Source organism: Folsomia candida, unplaced genomic scaffold (assembly GCF_002217175.1).
Source record: "Folsomia candida strain VU population unplaced genomic scaffold, ASM221717v1 Fcan01_Sc005, whole genome shotgun sequence".
NCBI lineage: Eukaryota > Metazoa > Arthropoda > Collembola > Entomobryomorpha > Isotomidae > Folsomia > Folsomia candida.
This window is the reverse complement of record NW_019091197.1, coordinates 6,480,637-6,497,949: the sequence shown is the minus strand read 5'-3', so window position 1 is coordinate 6,497,949 and position 17,313 is coordinate 6,480,637. Positions and strand designations below refer to the sequence as shown.

At 38.1% G+C, this 17,313-nt stretch overlaps 1 protein-coding gene and 1 long non-coding RNA gene across 2 annotated transcripts; one reads left to right on the top strand and one right to left on the bottom strand.

Moving 5' to 3' along the window:
* Positions 1-1,773: 1,773 nt before the first annotated feature.
* On the bottom strand, positions 1,774-3,965 carry LOC110850459. Its single transcript, XM_022097892.2, has 7 exons — positions 3,853-3,965; positions 3,683-3,786; positions 3,554-3,620; positions 3,244-3,473; positions 2,882-3,177; positions 2,652-2,786; positions 1,774-2,582 (listed from the first exon to the last, which is right to left on the bottom strand). The coding sequence occupies exons 1-7, from the start codon at positions 3,914-3,916 to the stop codon at positions 1,853-1,855; spliced, it is 1,626 nt and encodes a 541-aa protein (XP_021953584.1). The 5' UTR covers positions 3,917-3,965; the 3' UTR covers positions 1,774-1,852.
* A 1,025-nt stretch (positions 3,966-4,990) lies between these two features.
* On the top strand, positions 4,991-6,083 carry LOC118435945. The gene is made up of 3 exons (XR_004835059.1): positions 4,991-5,197; positions 5,591-5,683; positions 5,955-6,083. It is a non-coding gene; the product is annotated as an uncharacterized LOC118435945 (long non-coding RNA).
* Positions 6,084-17,313: the final 11,230 nt, after the last annotated feature.

The following is a 17,313-nucleotide window of genomic DNA, read 5'->3' as shown; positions in this document are numbered from 1 at the left end:
TTTTCTCTACAGTTTTGTAGGAAAAAAAATGACATTCTAAATAAATGTATGTACATGTATGTATTTATGTTTAAAACACCGTCTGTCAAAGGACGGGTAAATATTTTTTATTCATAGTCAAGATCTTGACAGTCAACAATTTACGTAAACTGAAAATTGACTCCGCTTTCATTTACGTGTACTTATCAAACATCGGAATTGTGAAAAATATAACCGCTTTGTCTCGAAATTGTTTAGAGTGTACATTTGCACCGTAAGATTGCTTGATGGCCACCCATTTATCCATCTGCGAAAAATAATTAAGTATTGTCTTAATATCTATTGGTCCTGTTGAAGATTTACTGTTCCGATATCAACATGGCACGTGCGATATATATTTTCGTCATATTGATAGTAACTTAAAAAAAATGGAAATCAAATTAAATGATGGCTTAACATATATATTGCTTTGTCGTGTAACTCGGGCATCCAGATATGCCAAATTATGTATATTTAAATACATTCATCGGCTAAGGTAAAATAAAAGTCTAAACTCTCACCATTATTAGCTCACCCTGCGTAGCAAGGGAGCTATTGAATTCCTCTTGTCCGTCTGTCTGTCTGTCTGTTCACGAGTTTTTTGCATCAATTCATGCTAATTAACATGCCCCATGTGTAAACCTTAGCAAATTAGTAGCACCATTGGTCTCGAACAGTCGCTAACACAAAATGGTGCCAAACAATTGGGAAAATAGATGCAAAACACACCAAACGTGCATAAGAACCGAAAAAATAACTAGAATTTTTAGTTCGAATTTGTCACGATTTTATGTCAAAATTATGAATTCATTTTCCTCGTTTATTTTCCACTAGGGGTGGTCTATCCGATCCGAGAATATCCGATCCGTCGGATCGGATCGGATCGTAAATAAAAACATCCGACAGCTATCGGATCGGATCGGATAAGGCTATTTATCCGATCGGATCAATCCGACGGATACTTCGGATATCGGATCGGATATCGGATAATCCACATTTACTAAAATTCTGCAGTCTGCTGGTGACTTTGCGAGAATATTTTTCCTGATGTGCGTAAATTCAAATGGCTGACTTACCTGATAAATGTTAGCATAATTAATTAGTGTAATTTGTTATTATTTTTATTATTTTTTATTATCAAATCTCACCCATCAAGATTTTATACAAGACGCATTAAAATTGTAACCTAAGGTAATTAGTTACGTATTGTAATTAATTGCTTTACGCATCAACTGAAACCAAGTTATTAATTACTAATTTCAATTACATTGCCATTAAATCCTATTACCAGTTAAACTACCCATTCATTTTGCCTTCTTTATGCTTCTTATAGATAACGAAGTACTTAATTATAAAACAAATTGTTGTTAGTTACTTAATTAGTTACAATTATATGGTTTTATAATTAATTACTGCAATACTTACTTAAATAAGTTAATTATTCATGTTTTCCATGGATAATTAACGCATTTGATATCCTTTCAAAATTTTACGGATTATTATCCGATCCGATCGGATATCCGGCGGATTACTCGGATTCGGATCGGATAGGCCCTCATATCCGATCGGATTATCCGAGATAGTGTAATATCCGATCCGATGGACTGCTTATCCGATCCGATCCGAACCGATCCGTCGGATGACCAACCCTATTTATATGCATATGTTTTGTAGGGCTCTCATGAGACACGAGGGGACAAAATGGTGTGATTGCTTGTGGATATATGTTGCATGAAAATAGCACATTTAATGGAATACTGTTATTTCTACTTTATTAATAATTTTAATTTCATATCGGCTTTTTGTTTTATTCCACACTTGAGGTGCACCTTAATCACGGCGGTGTCAATCTCCAAACCATTCTCATATTCCCCGACTTGCAAGGAAACATTTGAATCATGTAATCCACCCCACCCGCCGGAATTGCACATAGTCCAGTAACTTTATGCACAAGAAGGAAATTACCTACTGTTCCCACACTTCTAAATTCCCATCCATGCCACGGGTTATCATAATTGCAACGATCCGTCCAAATAGTTCCGCCTGCTCCATTCCCCGCATACAAACATCGCTCGGCATTCTCTGTATTTCCCGACTCTGTGAAGGGCGTTCCCAACCTCTTGTCGCCTGGACCATCCCGAATTTCTAGAGAATTAAGCGGCGTTATATCCTTTGAAGGTGGACAATTGGACATCTTGGCGGGAACCATGTGTCCAAACAGATCCGGTGTCGCGATGCAATTTCCATCAAACTGATTTTGGATAAGTTTTCCATTCAGTCGGCATCTTCCCCGGAAACACCGACCTGATCCTTTGCCACAAATTGAATTGTCCAAAACGCCCAAGAAATGGGTCCAGATAACGCTCGGATTTGATTCATCACGTCGTTTACACCTCAATTGTTTACAGTCGTACGTATCAGCGTCATCAACCCAAGCGTTGGGATTCTTTAGACTTTTCTTGCAAAGATCCAACACACTGGGGGCTTTAGGAGAAGAGAATCTAGGATGCATCGGGGTAGTTGGTAAGCCATCAATGCTTCTCAGACAAGCGGCAGAGTCCGAACTTAAAAAATAGATTTGGGGTAATATAAGAAAATTCCACTTCCAGTTAATACAAATTGTATTAACTTACTTAACAAAACGGGATATATGTCGGTCACTACAGTCTGAAAAGAAGTATCGATAGTTGTCGTTTCCTCCACTCATGATGAAGCCGTAGGGTGGAGGACAATTCGCGTTTGGATCGTCATCGTGTGGTGCTCCAATACTGCCAACAGTAAGAAAACCGAAAATGGGGTAAAAAGAGATGACCAAATCAAAACACTTGTCAATGTTGTAATGTTAGGGCGAAATTTTTCTCACGTATGCGCCATCTCATGCGCCCCGACGGTAACGCTACCCCAATCCCCGCCATCATTCCAAACGCACGTTCCCCAGTCAATCCTTCTGCCATTATCGACTCCGCAAGTTCCACTTCCCCATGCCAGACCGCCACCCCATTCCAACCTTGTAGCCGTTATTAGAGGCGCCAAATCGTGTCTGACCAACCAACCTCGCTGCTCGTATATCCAATTCATGTAAAGACCTAGAATTCGACCAAATTCTGCGCGGCCGTCGGACGCACGCGCTTTCTCGATGAACGGTTGAGCTTGTGTCGACTTGGGTGGGAAATAGGAACAATTACTAATATACTGACTCATTTTTTACACGTGAGGCAAATTTACCTCCATAATTAGTAATCCATTCACACGGAAGGATATATCCAGACTTGGGAGTGTCTTGTAGCGAATATTGACATCCCAAAAGTAAACGGTCAGATAATCCACGATTCTTTGATAGTTGTGGGAAAAGAGGTCACCAAATTCTTTGTCAACGACAATCACAATTTCTATATTTGCCGGACCAGTGGCCATTATTGAAGAAATTCCCGACGAGAAATTACGATCGGCAACAACTTTAATTGTTATAGGAAGAAGAATGCAAATATGTAAATTTTTTAGTAAACGGAAAAGTAGTAATTTAAGTAATTGTTACGGGAATCTATTCGGTAGTTGGGGTAGTCTAGTTTTGGCCCGTTGGTTATAGCAGCGTCTCTCAAATTCTGGACGAAAATATTCACAAGGTGTAATTTTTCCAGAAGAAGAAATTTAAATGGATTATTACCCTGTTGGGGTTGGCCCCTTCAGATACCCATTTCCGAATAGTGGGGTTTCCACTTTCATCGGCTCCAATTATGTGGACCTGGAAATCTGGGCTTAGCACGGTTTCTGCGAGAATTATTTGTTTTGAAAATTTTAAATATAAATTTTTCATAAAAAATATCCTCAACTTACCCGGAGAACCCGACACGCCCTGCCACAGCGTAACAACGGCTATGTAGGAGACAATAATTTTCATTTTGTTAGCAGCGTCTATGCGATTTAATTAGGTCGGATGTCATCCGACGGATGAGGAATAATATTAATCAAGCTAAACCTTATATGCATATAAACTATATAATTTACAATGCGAAAGCATGAAGTGATTCGCTCCGATTTTGACCGGACTAATTTTAAATAGCCCACGCACATAAATAAGTGGACCCGTATTTTTACGTCTACTTGATTGCGCGTGTTCTCGCCAGTGGCGTAATTTTTGAATAAATTTTCAGCCAAAGTCACGATTTTTAAAACAGCTGTAAATTTTTAAATTAATCAAATGTCAAAAATTGGAAAACATGTCCGCTCAGAATGACTTCCATGAGATTATAAAAATAAGTTTCTAAAAAAACTTTTGAAATTTGAAATTTTCATGCTGTTTTTGAATTTTGAAAATTCCAAAATTTTTTTAAAATTCAACGTTTTTCAAAATTAGATTTTTTTATTACTCAACATAATTCTTAGAAAACATGTTTTCGAATTTTTAACATTTGGTCGTAATTCGAAAATTTACAGCATTTTGAAAAATCGTGATTTTGGCTGAAAATGTATTAAAAAATTCCGCCACAGGCGAAAACACACGCATTCAAGAAAACGCAAAAATACGGGTCCGCTTATTTATGTGTGTGAATAATTTAAAATTAGTCCGGTCAAAATCCGAGAGAACCACTTCATGCCTTCGCATTGTTATATAATCCATAATTAAGGATATTTCAATGTGAAAATTACTCACTGTATTATTTCATCCTGCTTAAAGTAAAATTGAATTATTGTGAAACTCCATACGGACCCAGTTGTTTGAGGTTTTCAGAAACCCATTAATGTAATAAGTCGGTGCCTTCAGTCAGCATTTATTGTACCTGAATTAATTTATTATATTTGCCCAGCATGTATTTTGCAATTTATATAACTTTCCAGGAAAATAGGGAAATGAAGTGCGACATTGTTTTTATTATATAATTATTTAAAGAAGAATAAGTATCCAGCCGTTATTATAGATACATACGTACTCGTTAAGTATTGGTCCGTTTTATTGTTTCTGAGAATTATTGACTACGGAAGATCATATGTACCCCGTAATAAATCTGTAGCATGTACATATTTACTGGATAATTATTATTCGAGCTTATGCTAATATGTACTTAATTTGCTGCGGTGAAACAAATTTTAAGGATTCTGATTTAGGATTAATCTTCAATAAAAATTAGTCTGGAATGAAGCAACTTTTTTCGCGTCCGTATTTATACATGTTCACATAAAGGTAAGGAACAGTTACACGCATACTTAAATACACACTCTAAGAAATTTGATCACCGGATTACCACCGGGCGGTGACTATATGTCCATCACAGGATTTCTCACTGTGCAAATAAACCTGCATAACATAAATGCAAAAAGTATAGAAATAAGTGTGTAAATAATATCAAATCCAACGTTTTGGAGGACATTTGCTTTAACACTGATTTTCACATCCCCAAATCAAGTTTTCATCAATACTGGTAAGTCAGTTTTTCGCATTTATCAAATTTCCGCAAGTTCAGTTTTTTCCAAAACCTGAGAAAATTTCAAAGACCTTTACTTTCAATTTCTCCGCAGGGGAAGGTATTTAGCAGCAACTCGTATTTTTACAAACTGAAGTCTTGTTTGATTTCAGACATGTCTGAAATCATGGACATCATGGACAGTGTCAAGCGAGGGCAAAAACCGGGACGAGGGGGGCTACAAAAAAAGGGTCTCCGGCAAAAAGGTCAGACAATTTGCCTGTTTTTTTTAGATTAATGGGGGAGCGGATTACATTAATAAGTATAGCTTTATTGTATATTCTCAGTACATTTTCAATCGAATATGATAAATAATATTTGTATTTATTATTATTAATATTTGTATTTGTATTTGTATTTTTGTGTAATTTCTGAAATAATTCTATTTCGCCATCAATCCGACTTCTGTCTTTAGTTGTTCTGTGTGTTGATTTGATTTTATGTTATGCTGATTGATTTTATGTTGATTTTTTATAGGGGAGCCTTGCGTGAATCTTTGCTTCTTCCTTCTTCCTATCCACAACCTGAGACGTATTAAAAAACTTCAAACCACTTCCTGCCTTCCCCTTTCTGTAAAATCTCCAGCTTTTGTCTTCTTGCTGCGAAAAATGCATGTTTAATGCCTGTTCTAACAGTTCGTCGCAATCACTTGGGTGGGGTCCATTATAGCTGATGAACAGCTCTTCCATTAAATTTCGGTGGGTGAGGTTCCTTTGCTCCTTTATGTTCTTGGCCACCCTTCCCATTGACTCGCAAATTGCTTCACAATGGGCCCGCATCATAGAACTTAGGAGAAGGTCGGTAGCATCGGCAATGTTCATTCGTGTTGCGCTTCCACAAATCTTATTGAAGACGCGTTGTTCCACTTCCCAGGGTGCTTCATCCAGAGCCGTGGTATGAAATTGTGCATCGTGTTGTACCAGATCCGCAACGACAGACGAAAATACCCTGTATTGCTCTGCGATATTTTCTTCTGTAATGTTCGACGGAATAAAGCCTGGGCCCTTGCTTCGGCGGAAATACTCCAGAAACTCCTGGGGAACAGATCCCTCCAAATTGTATTTCAAAATATTTTCCAGCCAAGCTGATACGAAGCAGGGATGTTAGGTTCTGCTCTTTTTTTGTATCCATCGGTGAAAGTTTTTAGAAAGCACTCCCACTCTTTCTCGATCGTCTGCACATGTTCCTCAATGTTCACTCTAACGTTTTCAGCCCCTTCCACCATTGAGGCTTGCGGTACGGCACCCCTGGTTCGAGTTTGAACTTGAGGTGACATATACAGAGCCTTTCCTTTGAACGATTGGACACCGTCACCCATCTCCGTCACCCAACTCATCCAGAACTGATTTGAAATTCTTCAAGCCATGGTGCAGATTTTCAAAATTATTATTTGAAATTGAATTGTTCTTTGCATTTAGTGTTATGAGTCCGTCATCAATATAGTCGTACAACCTCCATGATAGAAGGCCAACTGTTTGGGATTTCGGAGACACTGTTTGCAGGACATTTAACACATCTGCCGTATATGCAGTGCGCAAAATGAACGGAACGTTATTCATCCTGTTCAGATTGTCATCCTTCTCAAGAAAATCATAAATTGAAGGATAGTTGTTCAGGAAATGCGAAAGCACGTCATGCTGATGTCGCAAGTACCGAGTTTCTGACTTTTGCAGTGGAACAAGTAATTTACTACCATCCTTCCCGAATTCTTCAGCTTGAGACTTGAGGTCTGTAAATGCCTTTGGGGACCTTGTAAATATGCCGTCGATTGTGTGGATAGTCTGGTCAACTGCGGCTATGGTCCCTTTATTTGCGTCTGCATAGGCCAGCTCCAGAAGGTGAGATTTATCCCAATCCCAGGAGTACCACGAATGCGTGGATTGAGGGATGTTCAAACAATTTTCATTTCTCATAAGATGAAGACCAACTCCCAAATTCTTTATGTATTCTCCGTCCATGCAGCCTCCTACCAGTCTGTAAAGAACAAAGAAATATCATTAAATTGAAATATTTCACAAGGGATGCTTCCCGACTGCTTAGCTTACCCAGGGTACCTACTATGATTTTTCGAATCTACTAGTACCCTAGGTGAAGCATCCATTCACATTTCTGTTTAAATATCAGATTTGATGACTTGGCGTGGCCCAAAATTCGGCCAAATTTGCACCTTTTGTTCTAAAAACCGCCATAACCTTTTCTTAAAATTTTCTTAAAATCCAATTTAGCAAAAACAAAATTTTACCCACTCCACGAAATTTTTTGCATAGGGTATTAACTTACAATTTGGCGAAAAAATATCACATTTGGCGAAAATGGTAATTTTATGCCTGGCTTAACTACAAAACTTATACGACAAAGATTTACGTATAATCTTCTCAGCAATTTGCAAAAGCCTACGGGCCTTATGCATAAAAATTTACGTAAATGCTTTTACTTCAAAATTTCCTTGGTAAATTTTTATTTTCTGGCTCGAAATTTTGTAACTACGTAAGGGTCCCATTCGTTCCCAGGACACATTCCGCCTTCTCGTTCGGCTTGCAAACGGTGGAACTGCAGTTTTGTTGCGCGTTGTCGCACTAATGGATAAATTAGTGGTTAAAGTACATGTTACGGCCGGGGCTTATCAACTTCAGAAATTATCTTCTCGTGATAACTGGTTTTCTGGTGATCTGACCTCGTGCCGTAATGAACTTATGCGTAGACTTGACTTGTACTTAAACGTAGACTTAACTTGGACTTGAAACTCAAAACTGGCCTAAAATCTTGCCAAAACGGCTTAAATCGTGCCAATTGGACTTTACTTAGCTTATGCGTAGACTTATTGGACTTTATACTGGACTTGAACTTGAACTGGTCTAAAAACTAGTTAAATTCTGGTTAAATGCTGGTTTTATGCTTGTTGAGTGCTTGAGTTTGCTTAATGTAGAGTATACGTAAATAAAATACCTAAAAAACTTTAATTAGAAACTTCTCGTCAATTAAATTTTAGTATTTATTCGAATACTTTTCTACTACAAAAAATGGAGCTTCTTGCTCGCTCGACTTACTACAAGACACTGACTTAACTCAACGTTCACTCTCTCATTCACTCGCTCGCTGACAAAGGACAAGCGTCCTCTCTCCCACTCAAACTCATATCACCATGGCAACTGCCACCTCGTCATGGGGAAATTGCACACTGACATTCATACTTATACTTAAATACTTAACCAAATTACCATATAAAATTACATGGACTTTATACGCATAAATTAAACATTATTAAACCTATGCCTCGCCGCAACAGTACAAGTTTTAGTTTAATAATTTACATATCGTCATACTAATTTAATAAATAGCTACACAGATTGGTGATTGAATTTTAGATATGGTTTCGTGCAAAGGAGGAATGGTACGGAAGTTCCACTGCTTTCAATTATCAACAAAACTTTAGATTTTTAGTGTCACGAACGTCTAATTTTTTTTGCACACTCATTGAGTTTAGAGTACTCGGTGAGGCCGAGTACTCGCGTATTTTCACTAGTCGAACCCGGCCGAGTATCTTCGCCCACTCATATTTGACAGAAGAAAAGGGAACGTTTTTTAATTGAAACTTCAAAAGGCTGGCGGTTTTTGCGTTCTATCCAAACAAGGGACATAATAAAACCTGCCTTCACCATAATCGTATGCTATACCGTATAGCATACGATTATGGTATAGCCTTTACGTAGCCTATACGCCGTCTCTCCGTATAGCCTATACGGAGAGACGGCGAAAGGCATTCAATATAATTAAGCTATGGACGTGTTATGCTTACTAGGTAAGCTATTAACATGGGTGGAGAGTTTAGCCATCCCACTATATGTATGCAATGCACAATATATTGGTGTTACACAATATGCACAAATTTCCGTGTTAAAATCACTTTTGAAAAAGTGATGAGCATTTTAGTGACGCAAGTCTGGGAGGTAATCAGGTAATGAGGCAAGACGACTTTTGTGATTCAAAAAACGGAAAAAGAGGATAAAAAATTCATCAATTTTTGGACCACACCCCCTTGCAGGGTTAAAAGGGAAGGAGTGTTTTTACACTTCAAAAACTCTATGTGCTCCTGTAGAAGACATCCACAAAACGGAATTTGTAAAATATTTCCCACTGCCGAGATATGATTTTTTAACAGCACACTTTAACATGATGGAATGTAAAATGATTTACATTTTGTTTTTAATTTTTCCTGAAAAATTCACAGCGAATGGAAGGGGAATTGATGTCTGTAACATATGTTGGCATGTGCATGCCAAATTTCGCATCTCTACGACAAAGTTTAAAATTTCACATGCCTCCATCCAAAATGTACGTCACACCGCATGCACGTTCCATTTTGCGCAGGAACCTCTGTCCAAGTAATACTTTACCTGATAATCTAGACAATAGCATTGACCAGTAAAGAAATTGCAGGATGGAATGACGGTACGATAGGTCGGTCCACAGCGAAAAGACGAGGAATTACATCCAACCGCATAACAATACAAAATTATTAGGAATTTGACAAATAAATTAAGCAAATATTTACAATTTATAGACTCACATTATTTACAAGTGGATTTAAATTCAATAGCTGAGAATTTACGAGCTCCCCTGTCCACCAGAACGCACCAAGAACAAACAAGACGAAGTGAAACCAGCGCCTATGGTGACAAACATTTAATTTTATTATCCAAAAGAATTTCATACTTAACTCTTTATTTTCATTTTTCATAGTGCGCTAATTTGAGCAAGAATTTTAAACCGATTTCCAGCCAAAACCGCGGGTTTCCAAAATCCCTAATTTAACCTTTTTGAATTTTAGCGCCAATCAAAAAATTGAAAACATGTTTCTTCAAAATGACTTACTTGACCAATTAAGAATAAATTTGCAAACTTTTTTTTAAATAAGAAAATTTGCAGGAATTTATATCCTCGGAATATCATTTCACTCAATAAAATATCTACGATAAATAATTTTGAACATATTGTCAATTTATTACACACATTCGATAGTTCAAAAACCAATTAAGCCATTGACAGCGCTTCTAATTTTTTAAAAGTTAGCAATTGTACATTATTCTCAATTTTTCGACGTCATTACCACTAACAATGCGATGACGCCAGCGGCCTCGCTCCGATTTTGACGAAACTACATAATTATAAAAATTTGCATAAATGATTGAACACGTGTTTCGGGTTTTTTCATAATGCTCATCCTCAGTTTAAACAAAGTACTGATGTTATAAGTGAGCGAGAATGGGCATTTTTCTCTGGCAAATGCGTTGATCTCGGCTTAAAAAGAGGCAAAAACGAGCCCCAAAACCGACCTATTTTACACTTTTCGAATGTTATATCTCATTCTTACAGAATGCTACGGATTACATTTGAATCAGTTTATCTCCACAAACTATAGTTATCATCACGACAACGAGTGCAATTATTAGATCTACGTTGAACTACATTGGGAGAAGTGACACGGTTTGGTTAATGCAGAAATCCTGCGTAACCAATGCCGTTCCTTTGTCAATAAAATCGCTGCCCACATTGATCCTCGTCGGTTGCAGGGATCGGATCATTTTCCACGATACCCTATTTCCCGATATCTTATTTTCTCCTGAACCGACTTGAATGCTGTACAAGTTAACCAAAAGGTTAACCTTTTAATTCGGGTAGACAATCGTTTTCTTGGAAATGGTTTAATTTGTGAGGAACACTAAAATCGTCCTGCAAAATTGTGGTCGCGATGCGGGAGGAAGACAATTGTCGTTTCCGGAAGGTTACTGATTTTAACGATTTTCACTACGAGGCTTAAGATCTTTTCATTTGGGGGGTTTCTCCTACGCCAACCAACCAACTAAGGATAAGAAAATTTTGAACATTTGCTTGCCGAACAATGGGATATTTCCTAATATAACGCAATGTAAAATTTTGGATGTTTCAGTATTTTCGAGTTTGATTAAAATAGCTAAATTCCTCCTCCCACACCATGACCACAACACACTTATCATAATATCCCCGAATTAATACATTTTTTTAAAAGTTGATCATACTCTTGAAAGGGTTAATTCCGGTTTGATTTATACTCTATCAATCAGAATGCCAAGATTACAGCCTTTGCATAAATTAAATTGCTCATCTTGTGGAAAAATTTCATAAAGGCTTAATCCATTATGCATACATTTGTATGTGTGGGAAGTTAGCCCAGCGCAGCGCAGCCCAGGCCAGCGAAGCGCAACCCTCGGGTTGAGCCGAACCGGATCTGGTCTTATATGGCCATATAACCCCCTGGGGGGTAATTAAAAGGAAAAGGGGTGTGGCCCCACATGACCACACCCCCTCGGATTACTCTCCCCCACTCGACCACACCCACTTTTGGGGCAAAATGAGATTTAAGTAATATTCATTGTATTTCTGGAATTAACCATATGGAAAGTATGTGGGGGCTGCATGCACTTGACCACACCCCCGTCTGGGGCAAAATGAGATTTACATGTAATACGTCATTTTTTCGTCACTTTAAACCTACCTGCGAGCCAAATACTTACAAATTCAAAACGTTTCACAAAGCTACCATGTTTGCACTAAATTTGAATAACCTTCCGGACTGTTTGCAAAACCCTGCATGAATTAATACTGGGGAATAATTAATGATATGAAATATAATAAGGAAGGCAACCTGCAATTTGATCCAGGGATACTTTGCGTTCCCGCCACGGGAATTCGGAAACGCTAATGAATCTTGGCTTACAATGAAATTGCTGGCAAGCCAATTGTTCACCGAAAATAAGATGCTAATGTAGGCTAAGATGATAGTAAAATCCTTTTAGTCGTTACCGACTTATCCACCACTCGCTCAAATTGCAGGATTATTAAAATATTTTCAAGTACTTCGTGAATTTCTGGATTTCTTATTCTAAGAGGCGCATGCAATTTTGCGAGCGAAATACGATGAACAGGAAGTAAGAATCCCGCCCAGTAAGCTTGGACCAATTCCTAAGCTGGGCGAACTCAGAATTTTGAATTGAGTGAATGTGGGATTATTAGCTCACCCTGCGCAGCAGAGGAGCTATTGAATTCCTCTTGTCCGTCCGTCTGTCTGTCCGTCTGTCTGTCCGTCTGTCCGTCTGTCTGTCTGTTAACGACTCTTTTGCATCAATTGATGCTAATTACTGCGACTTATTCACGTTCGTGCCAGACTTAATAGCACCACTGGTATCGAACAAGCGGCGACTCAAAATGGTGCCAAACAATTGATGGAATAGGTGAAAAACGCACAAAAAGTGCAGAAGAACCGAAAGAAACACCTATGGTTTTGACGTCAAATTTTTTAAGGCTTTATGTCAAAATCAGGGTTTCTCTTCCCTGGTGTATTTTGCACCATTGATGCAAAATTATATCCCAATTACATATATCTTTGTTCCGCATATTCTGCACCATTAATGTAAAATTTTGCCAAAATTGCGTATTCATTTATTCCGCATATTCTGTATCATTGGTATAAAATTATACCAAAATGGTTATTACAGACAGGGTGAGCTACTTCCACCGTTACAACGGTTTATTAAAATATTTTCCAGTACTTCGTGAATTTCTGGATTTCTTATTCTAAGAGGCGCATGCAATTTTGCGAGCGAAATACGATGAACAGGAAGTAAGAATCCCGCCCACTAAGTTTGGACCAATTCCTAAGCTGGGCGAACTCAGAATTTTAAATTTAGTGAATGCGGGATTATTAAAATATTTTCAAGTACTTCGTGAATTTCTGGATTTCTTATTCTAAGAGGCGCATGCAATTTTGCGAGCGAAATACGATGAACAGGAAGTAAGAATCCCGCCCAGTAAGTTTCGACAAATCCCTAAGCTGGGCGAACTCAGAATTTTAAATTGAGTGAATGCGGGATTATGTAAATATGTTCAAGTTTTTCGTGAATTTCTGGATTTCTTATTCTAAGAGGCGCATGCAATTTTACGAGCGAAATACGATGAACAGGAAGTAAGAATCCCGCCCAATAAGTTTGGACCAATTCTTAACCTGGGCGAACTCAGAATTTTGAATTGAATGAATGCGGGATTATATAAATATGTTCAAGTACTTCGTGAATTTCTGGATTTCTTATTCTAAGAGGCGCATGCAATTTTGCGAGCGAAATACGATGAACAGGAAGTGAGAATCCCGCCCAGTAAGCTTGGACCAATTCCTAAGCTGGGCGAACTCAGAATTTTAAATTGAGTGAATGCGGGATTATGTAAATATGTTCAAGTTTTTCGTGAATTTCTGGGTTTTGTTATTCTAAGAGCCACATGCTCTTTTGCAAGCGAAATATGATGCACGGGAGGTGAGAATCCCGCCCAGTGAGTTTGGACCAATTCCTAAGCTGGGCGAAATTAGAATGTTGATTTGAATGAATGTGGACTTATTGAAATATGGCCAAGTTAACCTCTTGATTCCATGTTCTTACCGACGCATGCCATTTGATAAGTGAAATATGATTCACATTTTTTGAAAATATGTATTTGGGCTTTATCTTGGTTGTGTGTCTACCCTTGAAGTTGTAATTAATTTTAAAATGACGACTTGTCAGGAAACGGCAAAAAATTTTACCAGAAATCATGTGGGACAATTCTCAAAGAAATTGCGATCCAAATATTACAATTTACAAAATTTACAGTTTGATTTTTTCGTTAATATGTTTATCTTCTGTTAAATTTCTAAGATTGAAAAAAGGTATTTTCAATCCTTCGAACGATAGTTGCGAGCAATATTTTGAAGTTAAAAATGATACAACGCGAAAAGAAGAAAAGTAACAGCGTTATAAAAATGGTGTGTCACATCAAAACATTGTTTGAATTCCTTTTATATAAGTTGCTTGAAATTAGGTTACTAGACTACAGGCTTATTTTGCATAAACTTTTGGGTCATATTTCTACGGTGATCGACGAAATAAATTTCATGCGTGCTTGGAGCACCCAATCCGCTTGGATCAATAACATTTAGAGTTCAATATTTGTCAGTTATTTATTCAGTGTAAATCAGGAGGGACGAACTTGCCATATTTTTACATGCCAAATTTCAAATTGTTTGAATGAAATTGCAATCGGCATTTAATGTGATTACAGCATTAAGCCTTTCTCAGTGTGTCATTAACCCGTAAATTATTGTCATTGAAATGCAATGGAACTGATCATAATGCTTATTGTTCAATTCATTTCGAGCGTATTTAATTTAACAATACTTTTAGTTTTATGTTCGATACATGCTAATCTTGGTTCTGCAGTCATAAGAATCAATGCATTCCTCTTACGTCATCCGACATTGACCGTTTGGATTTTCGGAGTTTTCATCGTTGAACAATAACTTTTGTACCAACGAATTTACGAATTTTAACGTTCTTTGGAACTCTTAAAATAATGAGTGGAAGAAAAACACCCCTGAAGAGTATCGGGGAGGTTGTTTATTTTGGAAATTACGATGCAATCTTATAGTAAAAAACATGTCCCATCATATCTAGCTGATTTCGAGTAAAAAACGGTCCGGTTTTGGGAGATGCAAATTGTCAAAAGTTTGTCCACTTTCTTCGATCAAACTCGGTGCCAGAAAGTAACGCATTTTTTGAAACATTTTATTTTCATACATAATATTGTTGCAGTATCGGAACTACATACATGGTTTGTTTCATCTTTTCTCACACTTCCCCGAGAATCGCACAATTCAAACTGAGTAACTTTACCTTTGCCTTTACCCACCATTCAGTCCTCAGCTGTGTTGATACTCAGCGAATTAGTACTCTTGCATATTTCCGAATGTTTTAAGTATTTTTAAAATTGGCGAAATTGTGAAAGTAATTCCCAAGGTAAGTTAGTTTTACTTTAAGATTTTACAATTGCATTATTTATCAATCCGTAGGCTTTAATTTTAAATCCCTCCACCCTTTCAGCGAGTACGGGATTTATGTAAACCATGGAGGAGGTGGAAATATTTTTAGTTAATCGTGGCTGCCTAACGAATCGAAGGATAAGGTCCAATTGTAAGTCGCTTAAGTTTTTACTTGTTAGTTTCTGGAAGTGCAACTTAATTTTTTGCCAATCAACGATTACGCCCAACTAATCAATGATGCAATTAAAAATCAACACCAAATCCCGTGCTCATTTTCTGCGCGTGGGAAGACCCCAATTCGACGGAAGAATTCTACAATCTGCGCATCTTTTAGAGGAGTTTGTGGTGGCAGTCGGTACCGAAAAAATAACGAAAATGTGTGCAAAACGACCTTTAAATGCCGAGTCCGTAATTTTGACAAGGATGCGACCCAGGTCACAATTGATGTCGATATCGGAGGAGAATTCCAACTTTTTCAAGAGAACAGTACGGGGCGGCAATGTCGCGGGGAAACTCGAGCGCAGCTTCAACAAGAAATGAAGCATAAAACGGCACTCAACCACCATTTATCGGAGTACTCAAAATTATCAAACGTCTCGTTTCTTCATAAAAACTTGCCCACAAGAAGTGTTGATGTTGCGAGAAATTTGAGAAGTCAAGGCAACCTGGTTGGAAGTCGTCGTGGCGTAGACGCAGTCATAGCAATCCGAGATGTTGAAGCTTCTTTCAAGGCAAACTCAAGGTTTCAGGAAAATCGGTTCCCTGATCTCGCTGGCTACGTAAAAGGAAACGTGGACACCCCCCATAAAATTACTCTTCTTTACGCACCATCACAATTACGATTTGCTAAAGGATGCGACATTTTATATTTCGACGCCACTGGAAATATAGTGCATCCTGAAAATATCGGCGACACTGAGGAACGAAAACAAGTTCTCCTCCACTCGGCGGTGGCCAAATTAAATTTATGTCCCAACACTCCCGCCGTACCAATAATGGACGTCACGGCGGTCGCTGGATTTCTCTTACAGTTTGTGTCAGATGTCCGCAAATATAAATCGAACTGGCAGCCTCAATTATTTGTAGTCGACATGTGTTTAGCCTCGTGATCTCCACGCTGCAGTTCTGGCCCTGAATAAGGAGTCATTGGATGTTTACATAAACAACGTGTACGATCGTATCCTTAATTTTGACAAGAATGTTAAGGTGAAGAAAACTGTGGTATTTGTTTGTACCAATCATCTTATGCACGCAATATCGAGATATCTACACAAGAAAGTGATCCAAAAACACATTATTCAGACAACCATGTTCTCATTTGCTCAACTGGTGGAAACTTGCGACAAAGAAGATTTCGAAGAACTTTGCTCCAAAATTATCTGCCTGTTTGGGGATCAGAACCTTCCTGAGGAATTATGTGATTCGTATGCAGCCAAGCTTGCGGGCCGCCGTACAGATTTTGACAAGATGCAGGAGGATTATGAAATGTGTATGCGGGATGACGAAACCATGAAGCAAATGTTCCCAAAACTTGACCCGCAGCTGCAGAGGGACAAATCCAAATTTTTCCTCTACTTTCGGTAACGAAGAGACCAACTCGGCAAAAAATGGCAAGAAATCGACCTGCAAAATAAGAACTCCAATCGATTTTACTCTCCAATGGTATTAAATACATTTGAGAGATGGATTACTTACCTACCATTATGGAGCAAAATGGGATTTGTGTCTACCGGTCCACCCCCCGTTGGGTCAATAACCAATGCAACTTGTGAGTCATACTTCAAGGACCCGAAACATTCGTTCCACACCAAAAAAGAATGCAGACCAGACTTCATTCAGAATCATGCAGATGTGGTGATAAACTTGATCGACAGAGCTCTGACCTTGGGAAGCAAGAATGTGAGAAATCAAGATTTCAAGCCTAATTTAAAGGAAACGGTCGCCGCCGAGACAATG